At 41.3% G+C, this 21,745-nt stretch overlaps 2 protein-coding genes across 7 annotated transcripts in view; both read left to right on the top strand.

Annotated features, from left to right (window-relative positions):
• Positions 1-1,441: 1,441 nt before the first annotated feature.
• slc20a1a (solute carrier family 20 member 1a) lies at positions 1,442-10,960 on the top strand. 4 transcript variants are annotated; one of them, XM_086031694.1, is made up of 12 exons: positions 1,442-1,515; positions 2,273-2,380; positions 2,469-2,826; positions 2,958-3,098; positions 3,200-3,285; positions 4,325-4,421; positions 5,314-5,433; positions 5,515-5,718; positions 5,830-6,292; positions 7,309-7,494; positions 7,571-7,655; positions 7,747-10,960. In XM_086031694.1, exons 3-12 carry the CDS (start codon positions 2,475-2,477, stop codon positions 7,900-7,902), a joined length of 1,890 nt encoding a protein of 629 aa, XP_085887820.1. In that variant the 5' UTR covers positions 1,442-1,515; positions 2,273-2,380; positions 2,469-2,474; the 3' UTR covers positions 7,903-10,960. The 4 variants fall into 4 exon arrangements, with proteins under 4 accessions (XP_085887820.1, XP_085887822.1, XP_085887821.1 ...); XM_086031696.1 differs by having other exon boundaries at positions 2,273-2,826; positions 5,527-5,718; XM_086031695.1 differs by having other exon boundaries at positions 2,273-2,826; positions 5,518-5,718.
• Positions 10,961-14,285: 3,325 nt separating this feature from the next.
• dtx1 (deltex 1, E3 ubiquitin ligase) overlaps positions 14,286-21,745 on the top strand; it is a 36,503-nt gene continuing 29,043 nt past the window's right edge. For all 3 annotated transcript variants that reach the window (XM_086031048.1, XM_086031047.1, XM_086031046.1), the window contains exons 1-2: positions 14,286-14,689; positions 15,066-15,602. In XM_086031048.1, coding sequence (XP_085887174.1) covers positions 15,344-15,602 — 259 coding nt within the window. In that variant the 5' untranslated portion in view covers positions 14,286-14,689; positions 15,066-15,343. The remainder of the gene's footprint in view (positions 14,690-15,065; positions 15,603-21,745) is intronic.

The following is a 21,745-nucleotide window of genomic DNA, read 5'->3' as shown; positions in this document are numbered from 1 at the left end:
GCAGTCATGCGAATGACAGAAGAGCATATTCTCACACTGCTGCAAAACAAATGCTCATTGTATTTTGACTGAACAGCAACAAAAGATCACCATTTTCATACCTTAAATACTGCCACAAAACAACATTTATTAGAGTATAGTTCAGACAGTGGCAATTACAGTGTAAGTGTATAAAAATAGACCAAATTTAAGGAATGTATAATTCGGAAATTGTCACCAATTACATAACTTTTCCAGCTATCATAACATTAAATCTTCCAGGAAACACAATGAGGAAACGATAGAAGATTGAGTGACCTAGATATGGGAGCAAACTCAAAAATAAAAAATAAATAGTTAAGTACAATAAATAAAAAGAGTTGTAACATTTGCATGTGTTTATCTAGAGCAAACAGAAGTAATTTACACAGGCAAAATCTCATGCTACGTAATGTTCCACAATTTATGAAAATTAGTACCCATCTTTGGGCTAAAATATTGTTCAAAATGACTTAAAAATAATTATCCGAATACACATACACAGTTATAATTGTCAAAAGTGTCAATCTCAGTTGGGAATCATCGTCACCAGAGGAGGTTATATCCTCTACAGAAATGTCAAATGATAATGGCTCATTGTTACACAGCTAAACTGCCTCATATAACAGGCACTAAAATAAATGAGTAATAAGGAGGAAGCTATCAGCAAATTTGGAGGCACTGTCGCATTCTGGAAACAAGTATATTTTGCTGACACAATGAAGCTTGAGTACTTTTTTTTCAGTAAGAGCCATTTGTGGATGCATAACAGGTTGAACAGTAACACACTTTGAGATGGCTTCACTCTTTCCATGGTTACACATACATCACGATCATAAATCATCTATATGGCATTAGTTGACTGTTTAGTCTATTATACAGTACTTCACCCTGCATAAGATAGAGATATTTATATTTCTCAAAACAGTACGTAGTTCCTGGAAAGAATTGTAAAATTATTTGATAAATTAGTATATTTATTGTTATCAACATCATTGTGCTCTTGTTCTGTTAAAATATAGTGATAACATCTGACCCCACTACACTCTAATGAAAAGAAACACTTAATAAACACACTAAAGTACCTTCAAATAGGTGGGCCGCTATGAAACACAAAAGTACCCTTTAAGATTCAAGTCCAAACATTCATTTAGCTGAAATGTAGTTTTTATTATTTTTGCTTATTATGTTATATTTTAGCAAATTTGACTCCCTACAATGGGAAAGAAAATTGTACCTTTAGGGTTCCATGATCTTTTCTACAGATATTCCATGAAGAGCACTGTAATTATTTTTATCATGAGAACAAAGAGGCAAAACATTAGCTTTGGGTAGCCTAAGTCTCATGACCACAGTGAAAAGGCGTGCACTCAACCTGCTCACTATATAAACTGTAGACTGGCAGGCACCTTCTAACAGTGCAGGCATAGCCACCGCTGGTTTGCTCCTAACCGTGGGACACACAACAAAGAGTAAACTTTCACTCCTGGTGCAAATGTGAGTAGAAACTTTTTATCCTCTCCTTTCCTGTCCTGTGCCTGCTTTCTTGTGTTTTTGCCATCATGTTACTCAATTTGTGTTATGCAAGAACAGTTAAGGAGATTAAAATGCCACTATTTTCTATCGTGATGGTGAGTTTGTTCTTAAATACTGACTTCTGGCAACTCTGAAAGGACCAATTATTCACAGCTCCTAAATACTATATTTTGATGTTTTGTAGCAGAACTAGTGTTGTTGTGATTCCACTCCAGCTACATTAAATACAGTAACTGCCACAGACAAACTGATGAAAAAAGATAACCGTATCCATTCAGTAATTTACAACATCACATTTCTATATGATGCTCGAAAACATCAATTAACAGTGTCACCTGATGTCTATGTTGCGACCATTCGGTTTGTTGCTGCTGTTCTTGGTATTAATGAAAGTACGTTATGCTTACTGAAGTCAGAAGCGTGACCTGATGAACCTCCTCCCTGCTCCCCCACCCACCACTAAAGCTACTCTGACAAATAAAACTACAGTACACTTATGCTCTTACATTTCTCTCGCCAATAATGACATTTATTTTCACTTTATCAAATACCACTTCTCTCTTCCTACAATTCCTAAATCATAGCTGGAAAATCAAAATGTCATCTTGATCAAACTCAAACAATGTTATGGTCATGATAAAATACTGTAAATGTAAGAAACAACAATTTATGGCTCCTGCGTTGTTGATGAGAAACCCATGCACTTCTGTTTTTGCAGCACACCTCACCACAGGCTTGCTGTCACAATGGATGCTGTTCCCTTCCTCCAGATAGCCTCCCATGGTGTTTGGATTCCTGTAGACAAGCCAGACATACCGAGATAGCAGTAAATGATTGCTTGACATTAATATTTATAACAGTCATTGCATACTACTCCACTCAATTGACTCTTGGATTCAAACTTCCTTTGCAAGGCTGTCATGGATTCAACAACACTAGTGGCCGTCACTGTTGCCACCACCACGGCTGCTCTGGCCTCCCAATCGGACATGTCCGGTTACTTGTGGCTCTTGATATTGGGCTTTGTAATTGCCTTTGTCCTGGCTTTTTCCGTTGGGGCCAATGATGTGGCCAACTCGTTCGGTACGGCAGTCGGCTCCAGGGTGGTCACGTTGCGACAGGCCTGCATCCTGGCCACCATCTTTGAGACAGTGGGCTCGGTCCTGCTCGGGGCTAAAGTCAGTGAGACCATCCGAAAGGGCATCATCGACGTCCGGATGTACAACGGCTCTGAACATGTCCTCATGGCGGGTTCAATAAGTTCAATGTGTGGTAAGTATTCAAATCAGTGCAGTCTATTAGGGCTTGTTGTTGGAGCTTACCTGAAATTCGAATCAAGAAATTGAGACATCTTAGCAGTCATTTCCCAACCTTGGAGCCCAGGCCCTGTTCTGCTTTTCCAGGCTCTGCTGTGTGGCAGTTGGCTGCATCATTCCTGAGGCTCCCCATTTCTGGAACTCACTGCATTGTTGGAGCCACAATAGGTTTTTCCATGGTAGCCAGAGGTCACCATGGGGTCAAATGGATGGAGCTTCTCCGCATAGGTGATTGTATTAATTTTTTTCTACCTACATGCGGTGTGTGAATTGGACATGTTACTAAAATCTTGGGATTATGTTGGGTTTTTTTGGCTGTGGGGCGGCAGTGGCCTCCTGGTTCCTGTCACCAGTGTTGTCAGGCATCTTGTCAGCGGTTCTTTTTTACTTTGTCCGCAAATTCATTCTTAATAAGGTAAGGCATTTCATTTATCATTGTCATTTATGTTGTCAGGCATGTACAGTTTATCTCTCCAGCGAAGTAAAATACTATTGCAGTTAATGACAGCATTAAAATAAAGTGACTGTTTACAAAAGTTTAATTTTTAAGAGGAAGGTCAAGACCTACCTTTTTAGTTTGGCTTTTAAATAATTTTAAATAATTTAAGTAACTTATTAATTAATCTGATTAATTTATCTTTTTCTTTTTATTGGGGACTATTTTTTTTATCATATTTTATCAGACTGATATTAGTTCTTAGATTATATTATTGTTTTGTCTTTTAGTTTTGTTGCTTTCTGTTGTTGTTAGCTTTTAGCTCCAGTGTTTCCTCATGGGTGGCCTCCGCGTTGGGGGGGGTGGCTGCCCTTCCCGCGGGGGGCATCATCGCAGGGGCTTCTTAGGTCCAGGTGGCCGGGGGCCTCTACACTAGATGTGGGGTCTCCCCAGCTAATCTGGGCCGGGGGTCTCTGTGATGGCGGCACTCCCTGTGGCCCGTGGGCTGTCGTTCCCCTCAGCGTAAACGAGCCCAACTTGGTTACCCTTTCCTCATATGGTTCCTCCGTGCCTTGTCATGTCTTTTTTAACAAAGTTTATCAGCTCGTGTGCTTTGTGTGTATGTGTGTGGGGGGGGGTGTAGGTGCGAGTGCTGATGTACTGGCGGATATATATCTTTGGGTTTGTTGGGAGGGAGGGCCTTAGCAGGTCTTCCTTTTTATGTTGTGTTTTGGACATTTTTACTGGACAGCACTTTGAGTTGCATTCTTTTTTTTATGAAAAGTGCTATATAAATAAATTTGATTTGATTTGATTTGATTTGAAAAGTTTAAGAAATGTATAAAATATTCCCAATCAGGCAATAATTTGCCAATATTTTGTTGATTTGGTTGGTGAAGGTGGAAATGTAACTATTTTGAAAGGAATGCAGAAAATTAATACCAATCATGCTGTACACCAAAGAATCTTAACACATACATCCAGTCGTTATCAAGTGTTCACCTATTTAATGCCACAGACTGACCCGCTCCCGAATGGCCTCCGAGCTCTTCCGATGTTCTATGCCATAACGGTGGGCATCAACGTCTTCTCAATCATGTTTACAGGAGCACCAGGTGAGTGACTCCACTAGACCCTAGTGGAATGTAACAAACCATAACTATTGCTTGATGTAAAAACACAAAGGAGTGGCCCTCTTTCCACTGATCTTATCTCCTGTACATATGTCCACCGCAGAATTTATCATCTGTCAGAGTGTTGCAGAAACCCTTACTTTTGGGCTTTAAATGAAACTTCTGCAAACACTTTTCCCTTATGTATGTGTTTGATATTTTTGGGGAGGCGACGTGCATTTTAAAGATGGGCTACACCCATGAAGTGTTTTCTAGTGAACCTGCAGTTGCCTACAAAATATAATAGTTCAGTAAGGGAATTTGTCATTGCCTTAATTTACCTAAAGACGAGGAAGAAGAAAAATGGATTTCATGAATGCATGTTAACAACAAACAATTACGTGACTGGTGTCCTGAACAAACTGTATCGGAGGACTGCGAATGCACTTTCACTGAAATTGTTGTCAGCAGACTGTAACAACAACAAACGAATAAAAGAAGGGCATTATTAAATTCGATCACAAAAACTAATCATTAATTCTGAAAAGTGTGAATGCAGCAGATAGTGTACTATAGCTGCTTTATCAAGGCATTTACATTGAATTGAAAATAACTAATTTCTGACAGTAGTTAGTGGGGGAAATGCAGCAACCTTACTGGTGTCTTCACTGCTCTTAGAATGTACTTTTTTTCCCTTTCTAATACATATTATTTTAATTTAATCACAAGTTTTCTTGTTTTCTGTAAAAAATTTTAAAAAAGACACATTTTTCTCACCTCTTCAAAAGATGTACAGTACTTTCTACCTGTGTCGGCGTTAGGAGCAGAGGGCATTGCTTGTGAATTAATAAAAGATGAAGAGATAGACATGTGCCTTTTGTTTATTTGTGCATAGTGCTTGGATTTGACAAGGTGCCATGGTGGGGTACGCTGTGCGTCTCGATAGGATGTGGTGTCATCACAGCATTGGTCGTTTGGTTTCATGGCTGTCCACGCCTGAAAAGGAAAATAAAACGTGAGTATTTTTTTATGAATAAAACACAAAGGACTGCATTCTTTTTGTCCATGCATCTGAAGACTTGATGTGGCTCATGAGAAGAAAAAATAGGTGCTGTTCCCTGTGAGACTCCTCTGGTGGAGAAGAACACTAATGACCATACTCAAACAGCGGACATATCCATACCCCATCACCCTCAACCTCAGAGCCCTTCTAAAGACCGTCTGAATGTTGCTTTTGAACTTGGAGGTTCCCAAGAGGCTGACCTAGACATGGAGGCCAAAGACTTGGACGTTAGTAATGGTGAGAAGGATTGGATTGACAGAATTACCTCCAAGTTTTCAAACATATTTGAATTTGATAGTTGACCCACAGGTAAGCTCACAAATGAAATGATATGATTTATGTTTCCAGATAGTAATCTTGGTCCCATGATGATCACAGACCCTCACAGTGGACGATTGCACACAATCCAGAAAGATTCGGGTCTTTACAAAGAGCTGCTACACAAGCTTCACATGGCTAAGGTCGGTGACTGCATCGGTGACAGTGACACAGAGGAGGGGCCTATTCGGAGAAACAACAGCTACACCTCCTACACCATGGCCATCTACGGCCTCCAGGGAGAAGCTAAGAACATGGACAATGATGACTGGAGCAGGAGGTCCAGAGTGAACAGCTACAGCAGCTACAGTTCAGCAATGGCCAGAGGAAGCTCAGTGAAGGATGCCAGTGTGACACAGGAGTCCACTTGGGAGCATCCTCCTGAGGAAGATGCGCTGGAGCTCGACCAACCAGCTGTTTCTTCCCTTTTTCAGTTCCTTCAGATACTAACGGCATGCTTTGGCTCCTTTGCACATGGTGGGAATGATGTCAGGTGAGACCGGAATATGGGGCAGTGGTAGTATAATCTATTTTAGAGATGCACAGATGTTACTAAAGATGCTTCGTAAATAAATCACACTAATGAAGTCTACACATTCTCTCATAATTATTCCTAACATCACATTTGCACAGGCAGTTACTTCTTGTTAGACTGAATGATTGTGTTCCATGAATGTATCTGACAAGAATTTGTGAGGCATAATTATTAGCGCACCGAAACCCAACAAAAATATTGCATACACATATATGGCCACTATGCAGTTTCTTTGGCAACAAGGGCCACATGGCTCTCTCAACCTCCCACACAGCAAAAGGGCATGTAGATAGACTATACGGATTGTGGAACACTTTCATTTATTGCATATTACAGGTGCAGCTCAATAAATTTGAATATTGTGGAAAATTTCATTTGTTTCTGTAATTATATTCAAAAGTCAAACTTATTTATTACAGTACCGGTATGTATCGAAGTGGTTGCACGAGATAAAATAATCTGGATGTAGATATATTTTTTAAGTAGGTATATAGTGTACTTAAAAATCTGTATCCCGATGATTTTATTTCACGCAACCACTTAACTGAGCAAAAATAACAACATGTTTTTTCATTGTAGTAATCAGGCTTGTGAAACGTATTTCCCAATGCATGTATATACAGTAATATATCTCTCTATAAAGTTTCTCTTTTTTAATTCAACTACTGAACTAAATGAGGATCTACAGCAGGGGTCTCCAAGCTCGGCCCTCGTAAGCCCCTATCAACCTGCTTTATACGTAACCCTGTTTCAACACACCTGATTCAAATCATCAGGGTCGCTATCAGGCAGGATCTGGTCTACAGGATATTGCAATCTATTGAGATCATGATGCATCCGTATTAAACAAATAAGCATTAATAACCACATTGTCATCTGCTGCATCTATAGAGCACAAATCACTTTCCTCAATGCATGGTGGTGTTTTTTTTTTGTTTGTTATTAATTAACTCTCAACATATTTTGTTCTCCAGCAATGCCATTGGTCCACTTGTGGCCCTCTGGCTTTTGTACGAGAGTGGCTCGGTCGAATCCAATGCACCAACACCTATCTGGCTACTTCTATATGGTGGAGTAGGTATCTGTATGGGACTCTGGGTATGGGGCCGCAGAGTGATTCAGACCATGGGCAAAGATCTGACCCCCATTACACCCTCTAGGTATGACATAGTACTCTGTTGCCTCATCATCACATGACACAGTGGAAGCATTTTTGCACATTATCTTCCATTTTAGTGGCTTCAGCATCGAGCTGGCCTCCGCTCTAACAGTTGTTGTGGCATCCAATGTTGGGCTTCCTGTCAGCACAACCCACTGCAAGGTAATGAAAATGTAAACACATAATGATGTTGTTGAATGGATACACCAATCACATTGGCTCAGTTATCAGTTTCCAAATCATGTGAACACAGGTGGGATCTGTGGTTGCTGTGGGATGGCTGCGCTCAAGGAAATCAGTGGACTGGCATTTGTTCAGGAACATATTCATTGCCTGGTTTGTCACTGTTCCTATCTCAGGTCTCATCAGTGCTGCCATCATGGCTCTCTTCGTACACATCATTCTGTGATCCAAATCTTCACTCACTGCATTATAACCTCAATCGATAGCCAGCAGTTTTTGTTGATGAGAAAATTCTTAAATTTTACTTTATGTAGTATATGTTATTATTGTCATGAACTGTAATTTTGAAGTAAGACCTAGACGAAATGTCATGTGCTGCATCTATCTGCATGAAGCATGTATTTTAAAAAAATGAAATTACTACATTTACAAACAATGGTCGACTGGTTAACACGTCCGCCTCACAGTTCAGAGGTTGTGGGTTCGATCCCGGCCCCGGCCTCCCTGTGTGGAGTTTGCATGTTCTCCCCGTGCCTGCGTGGGTTTTCTGCGGGTACTCCGGTTTCCTCCCACATTCCAAAAACATGCATGGTAAGTTGATTGGACTCTCTAAATTGCTCCTAGGTGTGATTGGGAGTGTGGATGTTTGTCTCTGTGTGCCCTGCGATTGGCTGGCAACCAATTCAGGGTGTCCCCTGCCTACTGCCCGAAGACCGCTGGGATAAGCTCCAGCACGCCCCGCGACCCTTGTGAGGATAAGCAGTATCGATAATGGATGGATGGATGATTAAGACAAAACATTGTGAGATGCACGTACACCCTTTATTAGATACTTTTGTACATATCAAGGTCAAATTGAGCAGAAGTTTTAATGTCAGAGAGGTATTAAAGGGACGGAGGGCCATGTTTTCACTAACAAGTTCATTTTCCATATTTTTTGATCAGGAAAATGAAAAGAGTTGCCATTTTCTATTTTACCGATTAATTTTGGAGAAATTTGGAAATAAGTGACCCCATGAATAACGCCTCTCGTTAATTAAGCCAATGGCCGCGCCCCCTACCGTTATATCCTTGTTCGGCCGGAGTCACAGGAGGAACCGATTCCAAACTCTCCATTGGAAATCATTGTACTTTCATTGCTTATAACGTCCACGGACATCTCTACTAATGTCCACTTCAACATATGAATAGGATTAACGTCTCCGTGTCGGATTTATGTGAGGATGACGAAATCTGGAAGAGCTACATAGATTGAGGCTGGGACGAGCGCACACTGCTTCTTTGCTTAAAAAAAACAAAACAAACAAACAAAATTAAACACTGCTTCTCTGCTGATCACGATTAGGACGGGTGAGGCATTAAACACCAGTCAGGATATTTACAGAGACTGAAGTGGAAATGAGTAGACAGGCACATTTATTTGGATGACGAATGGCCCCAATTTTTCGACCTAGAACACGCCATCCAATTTGGAACGTAAACAGCCGAAAAGGTACGTTCCAATGTGGCCACACTTGGTTGTGGAGTCAGCCTCGCTAGAAATTTTTGTTCGCTGAACATTGACGCTTTTTCGATGAGGGCTTACCTCACTCTCTGGCGGCTGCAAGCGGTGTCGGACAACGCACGCGACTGCTTGGGAGGCAACCCCACGACATGAAGATCGACACAGGCTGGACGCAGAGTAAGGAGCTAATGTTGTTGTGCTAACACCTTTTGTTTTAACGACCTGAAGCTAGTTGTTGCTATTAGCCATCCTATTATCCTACCTTTAGCCGGGGAGAGAAAAGGGGGGCGTAAAGCTCCCATCTGCCTGCTGCTTGCTGCAAGCCGTCGTCTCCCTCCTGAGAGTTGACACAAGTTTAGCGTAGCTAAATGTCAGAAATACAATTGTGTGCGCATTCATGCTCTTGTCCACTTCAGCTTATGTAAGTGGAGAAGCAATCACCACGGTATTTTTGATTTTGTGGAGGTGATCATGATGAGATCACGTCTTATGTCAATAAATCCGAACTATTGTGCAGAACACTTTTATACTTTCACAGGTTGAAGTGGACAAGAGTAGTAATGTGCATTTGCATTTTGGTGGCGATCGGTTGCCGTTTTAGACAACAGAACTGACAAAGCGATCAATATTACCACGCTTGCGTCCCTCCCGTGACGTATACCGCTGAGACCGAAAACATAACATAAGCCACGCCCCAAAGAGGGGTCGGGGAAATTTTTCATAAATCTAATCACAAAAATCACACAGTCTTTTTGGGGGGGGGGACTTTAGTACTGATGTCATTTTTACATGCAAACCTATTATATAAGTGCCAATGTTGAGCCAATTTCATCCAAGTGTCCCTTTAAATTAATTATAGTTTGTGTTTGTATTATGATGATTGTAGATTACAGTGGTGTAGAACTGTATGACAACCAACTTGTTTATGTAATATTAGATTACAATATAATTTTCATTCTTGTGTATTTATCATTCCATACACTTTATAACTGAGATTGAAAAGACTGCGATTAAATTATTAGGTTGTGAATACAGTGTCCTCAATGTTGACATGATTCCTACATTTCCTGTACAGAAAAATGGAATATACATCCATTTAAAATGCAAGGATAGTTTTCTCGTGACATCCGCACCTTGGGACATGCCTGCAGCCGCCATGCTGGAGGTCAAGGCATTGTTATGTTCGACAGTTTAGTGCTTTGTGATATGAGAGATGACAGAAATTTCATAGTCAATGCCAAACAATGAATTATGCTCTGTTTGGCTGTCACAGTACAGGTAGCAGGGACAAATTTTCATTTAACCATTTGAAGGTGCCAATTTGGTAGCAAAAATATAGATCATTTGTCAAGGAAAAGATTATGATTGTTGCTTTAGTTAAGTATGCTGCTGGTACTCCCCAATAAGGTTTTGAAACCTTTACTTTTTTTAGCAAACCGTAGCATGGAGAGAACCATGTTGACTGGTCAATAAATCTTGGACAATGTGTTCAATTTGTCTTTGGTATCTGCTACTTGTTATACATTACTGTGCTGCTTGCATGAGTATTTGCCTGCCAACTTCCTCTCGTAGTACACCAAATGTGATTTGGTAAAAATTTAAATTATCACACGATATGTAGAACTACTGTCAGCAAAAAAGAGCCAATTTGAGTGTTTCTGTGAATTAGGGTGCTCACTGCTCAGTCGCTTAACTTTAGCAACAATGTTGCAGCATACTCTGACGTCACGAACATACCCAAAACTGTTGTTTCCATTTAATAAACTTGAACATACCTGTATTTCCAAGTTGATCGTGAATTTTTCTATGTACTTATTCAATCAATATTACACCCAAATAATATCGCTAAACGCACTGGTGTCCACAAAACTATCACATTCAACACATTTAAACATAAACCAGTTACATGCATTTGAAGGTATACTCTAATTTGCCCATTTCTCAGTGTCAGTGGACCATTTAACACGGCATTCTGATTAATATTGTGTTTGTGGAATATCGAGGTAAGCAGCAAATGCACCCATTTTTAGCCATCTTGGGGGGCCCTCCCAAGAGTCTGTGATGTCATTTTTAGGCGACAGAAGTGACAAAATGACCGCCCCGAGTGGAAAAAAAAGGAGTGGATTTTTCTGCTTAACTCATATTAATCACAATACCTTGTTTCAACTAGTGGGCCTGCATAAAACAGTCTTGAAAAAAAGATTTTTAGCTTGACTTCCCATTAAGGATGTCTATTTTGGAGGGATCATTGTGGTTTATGAAAGCTACTTTTAAAATGGCAAATGTTGAAGTAAACTCTCGCCGATTTCAACAACGATTAACCATGTGACTGCTGTTTTGTGTTAATTATAGGACCACTAGATGGCGCTACTGCAGCAATAACAGCATTAGCGTACCCGTATAATATTGAAGGTCTGACATCTGCTGAAAACTGAGTACAGTACACATTTCTTTCAAATCAAACTTGCGTGGTGGTTATGTTAATGCTACCACGTAATTTTCACGTAATTTAGATCAAAATCTTGGTTGACTTAACATAGCAATACTTCTCATGCAAGGATATTCACTGATTTTTCAGTAAGCATAACCTCATTAACTGTTTTCGGACAAGATTATTTTTATTCATCCATTTTCATTTTCCTCATTAGGGTCACGAGTGTGCTGTTATCCCAGCTGACTGGTCCTGGACTGGTTCAAGTCATCCGGAGTTACATACTGTATAAACAAAAAACAAAACAAAAAACAAACAAACAAAAAATAAGACTGTACACACACTTTCACACATAAATTAATGCAACACGGGAAAATGTCCCCATCTGCCCTTTCCTATACGAAAAATATCAATTTGTAATCTTACCTGAAACCTTTTTCTAAGTGAACATCAAAACTGACTATAGGTTATTATGTATATAGGCTGAACTAGTATACTAGTTTTGCTCAGACTTCTCACCACCACAAAATGTTTTTACCCTCGTCACTTCTCCCATTCACATTTTGAGTACATCCCCTTTGACAACTAATCTCACAGTGCATTCAAGAGCTTTTATTTATTTATCTATTTCTATTTATTCATTTATTTGTTATTTTAGAATGTTGATGTTGATTAGACTCACTTGTGGTTTAATTCTGGTCATTTTATTTTTTTTTAATTAAAGAAATGTTTTTCTAGAGATTCACTCAATGGTGTGTATTTACATCACGTGTAATCAACGGTCCTCGCTGTGGATGTATTTTAATGTCCATCCATCCAATATCGATACCGCTTATCCTCACAAGGGTCGCGGGCCATGCTGGAGCCTATCCCAGCTGTCTTCGGGCAGTAGGCGGGGGACACCCTGAATCGGTTGCCAGCCAATCGCAGGGCACACAGAGACAAACATCCGCACTCACAATCACACCTACGGGCAATTTAGAGAGTCCAATCAACTTACCATGCATGTTTTTGGAATGTGGGAGGAAACCGGAGTACCCGGAGAAAACCCACACAGGCACGGTTAGAACATGCAAACGCCACACAGGGAGGCCGGGATCGAACCCACGACCTCTGAACTGTGAGGTCACTGTAAAAGTGTTTTTATAAAATAAATGAAGACGAGGTTCTGTTTTATTTTCTATACCTTGAAGTGCAATTTAAGGCATATTCCTTTACACATGGACAGCGCATTACAAAAGAATCACCACAATATTGAAAAAGAAGTTACAGAAGAACAGCTGTTGAAGTACCAGCCAGGCACTTGTTGCTAATGAGAACAGCTGCTTGCTACTAACGCCGGAGACTTGTGCCATATCATACGACAGCGTAATTAACTAGCGGTTTGTTAGCGACCTAAATTCGCGACTGAATATGACTTCGGGATGGCGTTGCGTTGATGTAGGTGGCAAGTTGAGACGTCGTAAACGGAAGCCAAGTTAGCACTTACGCCACTACGGGGGTTAACTTCAAAGTAAAAGTTTTCTAAGGCTATTGCATTGGTATCAATGACGAAATGTATTATTGCTATGAGTCCACTGATAGTGTAGTGGTACACACGCCTGAGTTGTGTGCGGGCAGCGTGGGATCGATTCCCGCTCAGTGACAGTGTCTATGAGTGCCCTGCGACTGGCTGGCAACCAGTTCGGGGTGTAGTCTGCCTTCGCCCATTGACGGCTGGGATAGGCTCCAGCAACTCCCCGCGACCCTGTATAGGATAAGCGGTTTGGAAGATGACATGACATTATTGCTATGCTTTATTTTGAAGTTAGCCTTTGCGGAGGTAGTGTGTTAACAACTATTGATCCATTAATGCAATCGACATTTTACACATTATTTTGTACTTTGACGATATTACGGGACAAAGTGCGTCCCTTTACAACTCAATACGGGATGCGTACTTACGTTCCTAAATACGGAACGATTCCGTTTTTTCAAGGGACGGTTGGCAACCCTAGTCAGCACGTAGTACGATCCTCGCAAAAGTAGCGGTAATGTTCGTTATTTCATTTTATATTCAGCAAACACAACAACCAGGGGGCAGAAAACATAGATGGAAAAAAATATATTACAGAAATAGTGTAACGAATTGGGTTATCTGTGTTGTGGTCGAATTTGTGTTTTGCCGGGTTGTGTTTCCGAGGTTAGTGAATGCATCGCGCAGCTCGCTGGATGGGAGGGAATGGAAGCGAGAGGAGAGCAGGATGAGAGCCGTTGCACTTTTTTGACTGAACGGTTGTCGTACTGTATTGGCGTCAGCTGCGGCCCACAGTAGCCGGTTGGACTAATAAAAACGTGATAATTAAACTACGTCTGTGTTCTTGGACAACGCTACAATATATTTTAAAGCGTAACGTCATCGGCAGGCGTGAAGGACCCAATCACATCTGCTACACACAACGGCTTGCCGCGATCTGCGGGGCAGATCTAATAATAAAACAATATCATCCCAGGGGTTGTAGAAAACCTTCTCGCGGGCCGGATGTGGCCCGCGGGCCTTGACTTTGACATGTTATAAATGCAGTTCTACATTTAAAAGATACGTGAGGGTCAAATTCAAATGATCTTTTATTCTGAAAGTAAACACCGGAAATAGATTTCTCATTAGAAATGGTACTTGACACCTTGACTGAATTTTCAACCACTCGCCATACAGGTGCGCTCGGGCATCGGCATTGTAATTGTTTGACGCTTGGAAAATGTGACGTTAGTTGGACTTGTGCGCTTGGACGGTGACTTCTCGCGTCCCCGCGGCGGACTTAACTGGCAATTCGAGGCACTCGAGCACGGCCGGGCAACAAACTGGCAAAACAGACAAGCGACACTAAAGAAGCGACGACTCCTGTTTTCTGCGTTAATGTTGCACGGTTGTAGAAGACCATTTTGACGTTTTCCACATCAACAAACGTGAAGCATCGCGTTGCTTGGAATATTTGTCGTTTTCTCCCCCCCGTTTTATCCTTGTGTGTTTTTTGAGCGCGGCCAGTGAAATGTAGCTTCTGCTTGACAGCTGTAAGGCACCACATCTGCAGCCTACAGGTCTGTATGACATTAACAATGCAACGTAATGATAGTGGATGTTAAATGAGCACAATATGTGGCATTGTGTCTGAATCGTATGAGCCAGAGTCATTTTCTATACAAATCTAATTAGATTGTCTCGGCAAGATGATATTCTCTTTGCTAGGCTCTTGATAGCATCAGTCACCCCACTCCAACCTGAAGATCATCAACATGTTTCCCCTTCTTACAGCTCGCAAACATTGATTCACAAGACAGAGTCGCTACATGGAATACTGTACAACGATGTCCTTGAAGTAGACACAGTGCATACAAGCTGTGGGTCCAACTGGGTCTTAAAAAAAAGTCATAACTCAGCATTTGTTCACCAGTGCACCTTCCTGTCATTTTACAGCAAGTCACCCCTCCCCCTGTTTACCTGCTCGTGAGGAGGAACTGCTGCAGCTCCTCATCAACATCTGCCATCTCGGACCCCGGAGGTTTCTGTTCTGTTGATCAAGGAGCAGGCAGCAAGCCATAGGCAGCGGAGGACCATGACTCCTCCAACGCTGCTTGCTTGAAAACAGACCACAGAAGTCGCTGACCTAAGCTGATTCCAGTGTGGCGCTGATGACAATGTTCAGGAGTGATATTTGACTGACAGGTGGTTCTCTGTCTAACCTGCAAGGGACAATGGCTCGCCCTGGTCCAGGCTTGCTGCTTCCCGTAAATGGTCTGGGCTACCCTCCCCAAAATCTGGCCAGAGTGGTGGTCTGGGAGTGGATGAACGAACATGGGCGCTGGAGGCCTTACAGTGCAGCCGTGTGCCACCATATTGAAAACATCCTGAAGGGGGATGCCAGAGGAACCGTAGTTTTGGGACAGGTTGATGGCCAACTATCTCCTTACATCATTGACCTGCAGTCGATGCATCAGTTTCGACAGGACACGGGTAAGAGATGCGTCAAATGTGAATATCCAGTTGCATCCTAAAAACACATACAGCGTTGTTAAAAAAAAAAAAAAAAAAAAAAAGGAGAGACCAAAGAACACTGGACCTTTTTTCGGTGTTTAGATCATTTTTTATTTTTCGGCATACTCAAAAGACTATATTCATTTTAGCCAAACATTCGTAGCAAAACAGGAAAATAAGAGAAACCGATCATTTTGCAGAGGTGTCATTTTTTTAGCCGGCTGTTTGTTTGGGTCAAGACCTTAGGTTTGAATGTGAATGTTCATGGTTGTCTGTCTCAACATGTTTGCCTTGGGATTGAGGGTGTACTCTCCTCCTCGCCCAAAGTCAGCTACAACAGGCTCCAGCTTCCCCAAAACAAAATAACGATGCAGCGATACTTTTCTTGAAAGGCACTGCTGTCAAATATTGCTACTTTTTTTTGGAGTATCTTGGTGCTCAAAAGGAAAAACAATTGCTCTGATTTCTTTGTGGCTCCGTAATTCAGGGGGGTCAGTATGGTGGTACGTCTCAAAACAAAAGCGGATAAAAATGAAGCCCAATCAAGTTGAAAAGAGTATGCTGTAAGAATTGTATCACGAAAGTAAAAGAACGGAGGTTAAGAATAATGTATCTGCATGTATAGCAGATACAATTTACAGTTACCCATTTGACATATTTTATGACTTTTCCATTATCCCACCTGAGGATAGTGTGGCCCATACACAGTTGTTGAAATATGATGTGGAGCTATAATTAGGCAAATCGTGCTTCTTTTGCATATGATGTCACATCGTCTCTCTTTGGGACTGATTAAAATGAAGCCTTGATGTGTGAGCCACAAAGTCTTATGTAACGTTCAAGGGAATGAAAGAGAGTTGCCGGTGTCCCGGTCTGCTTTGGGACTTCGGCATTAGGAGCGCCCAAATGCCATGAGGTGCCCAGATGAAAAGGTGCTGCAATCATTTATTCATTCCTAAGTGTCGCTGGCACGCGGCGACCTTGCTGAAGGGCACCATGTCGGTGGGGAGACACATTCATCAAGTAAATGGGTCCTGTAGCTCGGAGCAAAGGTTTCTTCTCCAGATGTCTGATCCATGTGATGAGTTTGAAGTAGATGTAAGAATTGCGTTTCAAATAGACAATTACTGTTGGAACCGTGCTCCTTTTTGTAATGTTCCTTTAATGTGTGGAATGTGGCTACATTTGGAAGCAAGTAAAGCATGCCATTTAGTGAGCCGTTGCTCTGATGAGACGAACAAAGTTTCCGAGTTGACATATATCACACGATCAAAGTACACCACATGCCACTTCAAAGCAAAATCCAGTCGGGCCAATCTTTGTTTGCTTCTATGTAGTTTGACAAATGAGAGTTGTCCTTTTAAAATGGGGCCAGATGTTTTGTTTTTTGCTCCACTCCACTGACTCTTCGTACGTTCTCACCAGCCAGTCTCTGTTTGTGCGAGTTCATTTACTGTTGAGCCAAGATACTGTACATTTGGAAGATATTCCCACCATGTGCATATCATGACCGCTTTGTGGGGCAGACTGAGAGTGTCACTGCAGGAAACAGTCCTATCAAATTGGAGGAAAAAAACAGGAACACTCGCTCAGAGATAATTTAATGATGTTACATAATATCCAAGTAGCGATACACAGTGACTAATGTGTGTGTCCAAGGTGACCTCATGTGCATTGATCTGTATTATGTAAATGTACACTAATTCGCTTGTGCTCACCAGCCACATTAGGTACACCTGCAAACAACAATATCAATTCGTCTTTACGAAGATAGATCTCAATTCTACACTACAAATAATAAACATTATTTTAACACCTCTCTGAGATGTTGTCAATCAAAACTGATCACATCTATTTGTAAAGAAAATTGTTGATACTTACTACTCCTTCCTATATTAGGTAGTGAAGGCGCACCTAAGTGTCCTGTGAGGGTATCTGCAATATTCTGGCACATAAAACAAGACTCCAAATCACTGTAACACCTTCAGCTATATTGATAGTTTCAACATCCTGTGTGTATTTGTTTGCGTGTGTGTGTGTGTGTGTGTGTGTGTGTTCTGATGGATTTTTGCTCAGGCTATAAATTCCACTCCATGACATTGAATAGTGTAGCTCCCTTGCTAATACAAAAAAAAAAAACCTATAAAATGTAGAGTGTTTATAACAACACTCTACGATTCTCTTCTGACACCTTTGAAACATTTGTCCTTGAGTTGCAGGTCTTATATTGAACACATCCTTGCTTTTGTTTTAAGTTGGAAAAGTGGAGAATCTCCTTGTCAGCATGTCTGTCTGTCAGTGTGTCGTGTAGGCAGAAAAGCACCATGTGTGTCTGTGCTGGCTGCAAGATGAGCCAAGCCGCCATTTGTCAGGGATGAGCACGGCACCGGGGCCCGACGTTTGCCGCTCCTTGTTGTGATGTTGTGTGTGTTACCTTTGCCCACGGCTGGTATAAACCTGTCACGCGGAGGCCTGGCAGAGAGCAGCCTGGTCACCTGTTCCCCATCTCCTCTTTGTTGTGTACATGCTGCCCATGACTTACAAATGGTTGTACCGCAGACCGCAGCCATTGATTCAAGCTCCCATGATGCTTTCAGAGTTTAAAGCATGTTGGTTGGAAAGTGTATTGAATGTTCACTACTCTTGTGGCTCAGAAGGTCAGCTGCCGGCACTTGCTGTCGGAAGCTTGGGGAGTGTCCCAGTGGAGAAATGGTTTTATAGTAGAGTAGAGGACCTTCACAGTTGTTTTTAGGTTGTTTCTTCTGCAAGTGCTTGAAGTTTTTTTTTCCTCCCCCTACTCACTTGTGGTTTTAAATGGTTGAAAAACAGTTCCCCAAAGTAACGTGATGGTGGCTATGGTAGTCTGACATGATCCGTCAGCAAAATGTGCGTCACAGATGTCATGGCAGGGTCTCGCTCTTCCCTCTGGGAATTATCTGTAATAAGATCAAGGCTGCAACTCATGATTATTATAATTATCGATTAACCTGTCGGTTTTAGTTTATCAATGAATTGGCTACAAAAAGTTTAATTTCTATCATATGTTAAAAAACATGACATGTCAAACTGAAAGTGCAAAAAATGCACAAACAAAAACATCATAACATGTCAGAAAATAGGCAAAATGATTGTTTATATTTTTCCAATGTAAAAGCAAATATTGTTTTTAATTTTTTAATCGAACACAAAGCTAATCAGTCTGTTTTCATGAATAACAACTGAAATTGGATATTTACTGTTGAGAAGCTGAAGTTTTACGTATTTGGACAGTTTGTAATTAAAAGTGAACTAAATGATTAATCAATTGCACTTTTAAAGGGGAAGTCAACCCCCCCAAAATTATTTACAATTAGGGATGCTCCGATTAATCGGCCTATTTTCGTGAAAAATGACATGATCGGAATATTCGATCAAAGCCTTTTATTGCCGATCGAAACATCCGATCACCCTCAGCTCATGCTTGGCTGCCGCGAGACGAAATGGCAGAAAAGTTGATTTGTTTAATACGCGACGACGTCCCTCCGTCCAAAAGCATCACTCGCGCCGCCCTGCACGCAACAGCGCCCTTCCGAGCGAGCTACATTGACTCCAATTAAAACGCGCCGCCAGAAAGGCTCCCTAACGCAGCCGCGCTTCCGCTGCGAGCAGAGGGGAGGGACGCAACACAAGGCTGCTAAGCATGAGCTGCGGGTGGTCGGATGTTTTGATCGGCAATAAAAGGCTTTGATCGAATATTCCGACCACCGCAGTTGGTGTGAACATAGCGTTGTCTGCTGTGTGTGTGGAGTTTGCATATTGTAATACTATATATGCCATGAAAAGGTACCTCGCGCGGGGAGCGTGGCCAAAAGTTTCAACACAACCAACTTAATCCGACATTTGAAGAACAAGCAATTGGGAGACTATGGTGAGTTTACGAGGCTCACTGCATTGAATAAAGTCAAGGCGGACACAGCGCAGTGTAAGTGCTATTATTGCTACAGGGAGATTAAATGATTAACAGTGACTTTTTTCTCGTTGACAAATGCACAAGATAGTTTATCTATGCACAAGACAATAAAGTTCCTGAGTCGTTTCAATTTAGGAATTCAATTGAATAGTTTATTCAAGTGAAGCCTGCATGTGACTATTTTTTCTACTTTGATTATATTCTGAACCATGCAATGTTTAGGTGGCATGTTATTTATTTGACTTTTTGCATAATTAAGTCTTTTGAGACTGCTGATTATTTTGATCTGTTAAAAACTGTGTTACTAAAAGCTGGTAAATTGAAGTTTTTCAGTTATCTTTGTGACTGAGTAATTGTTGTATTGTGCCAGCAACGGTTTTGTATTTCTTCATGCTTTTGAAAATATATATAGATTTTTGTCAAAATTGCGGCAATAATACGGCTGGTTTTTTTTTCCAGGTAATATTGCATAATAGCAGTCACCATAAATTAATGGAAAAATATACAGATATTCCATGTGATCGGAATCGGTACCGGTAGCGGCCAATCTCACTCATGCATGATCGGTATCGGTGTCATAAAACCTGATCGGAACATCCCTATTTACAATCATATGTTGTATACTCCCCCACTAGTCTAAGCATGGCATTCTGATTGGTAATGTCCAGCCGTTTTTGTCCATCTCTGGAGGCAGCCATTTTGCCACTTGCTGTCGACTGAAAATGAAAGATGAAATGAAAATAAAACTAAGCTGTAGTGTATAAGAAGCACTGAGGGGGATTCCTCCAAAGGCAAGTCTTGGTCATAAGAAGTTGTACAGAGAGAACTAGGAAAAGTGTATACTATGCCGTGTTTAGACTAGTGGGGCTGCTATAGTATACACTTTTCCTAGTTCTCGCTGTGCAACTTCTTATAACCAAGACTTGCCTTTGGAGTAATCCCCCTCAGTGCTTCTTATACACTACAGCTGAAGCTTAGTTTTATGCATTGTGTGGATGAATATCTGGCAGAAGGCAGTTTTTGGCACACAGCCAAGCAAAATTGATCCATTCTGTGCCCTAGAGGGCTGCTTGAACCTCTAAACACTTGAGTAGACTGATCCCCTTTCTCTACACCCACTCGCACCTGCAAAACTCACCAGCTTATCTGCCACATCTATCATGTACCCACTCTTGTGGCCTCCGTTTCACATTGCAGTTACCGCGTTTGTTTCCTGACTTAGTTTTTGCCGTGATGCAGAAGTGACACATAGACGAGCAAGTGTGCACTCAGGAATGACTGAAGTTGTCAAGGTGGCACTGAAAAAGGCTGCTGGTGTTTTAAGGCTCTCTCAGATGCAATTATGTGTTGGCAGAAGTGTTAGGGTGATGAACAATTTCCAGAGAAGGACATTCTGACACTGCACACGCAGCTGGAGCTATCATAAAAATAGCCTGCACAAAATATATGAGCTCACAAATAGATAGCTGCTTGGAAGATGAAAAGCCATCTCACAGGAGATAATCGGGATTATTTAAAAGGTCAAGTCTGATTCCTTTTTTGTGCTGTAAAACATGAAAATTGACGGGGCTCGCTTTCTTAAAACTATAACTTAATAAGCTTGTGAAGTGACAATGTTGCTTGGTGTCTTTAGATGTCATTAAAATCAAGGCTAAATTAAAGATATTTCTGTACCCCGAGTGTCTACTTGATTCCCCCCCCCCCCCCCCCCTTAAAGGGAGTCAATCCCCAAAATATTCTTTACAAAAATATGTTCTATGAGCCTCCACTAGTCAAAACATGGCATTCTGATTAATATAGTATTTGTGGAATATGAGTTAAGCAGCAAAATCCACCCGTTTTTAGCCATGTCAGGTGGCGGCCATTTTGCCACTTGCTGTCAACTGAAAATGACATCACAGTTGCACAGGGCTCAGGTAACGATCAATCATGGCTCAGCCTCAGATAACAGGTGAGCCATGATTGGTCGTTACATGACAGCGAGTGGCAAAATGGCCGCCCCCTGACAAGGACAAAAACGGGTGGATTTTACTACTTCACTCATATTCCACTAACACAATATCCATCAGAATGCCATGTCTAGACTAGTGGGACTGCATATAACATAGTATTGTAAAGACAATTTGGGGGTTGACTTCCGCTTTAAACATGACTGTATAATGACTTGTTGATA

Source organism: Filicampus tigris, chromosome 5, assembly GCF_054856515.1.
Source record: "Filicampus tigris isolate MCC_2025a chromosome 5, RoL_Ftig_1.0, whole genome shotgun sequence".
NCBI lineage: Eukaryota > Metazoa > Chordata > Actinopteri > Syngnathiformes > Syngnathidae > Filicampus > Filicampus tigris.
Note: the sequence above shows the minus strand (reverse complement) of the source record. Positions and strands in the feature narration are given on the sequence as shown.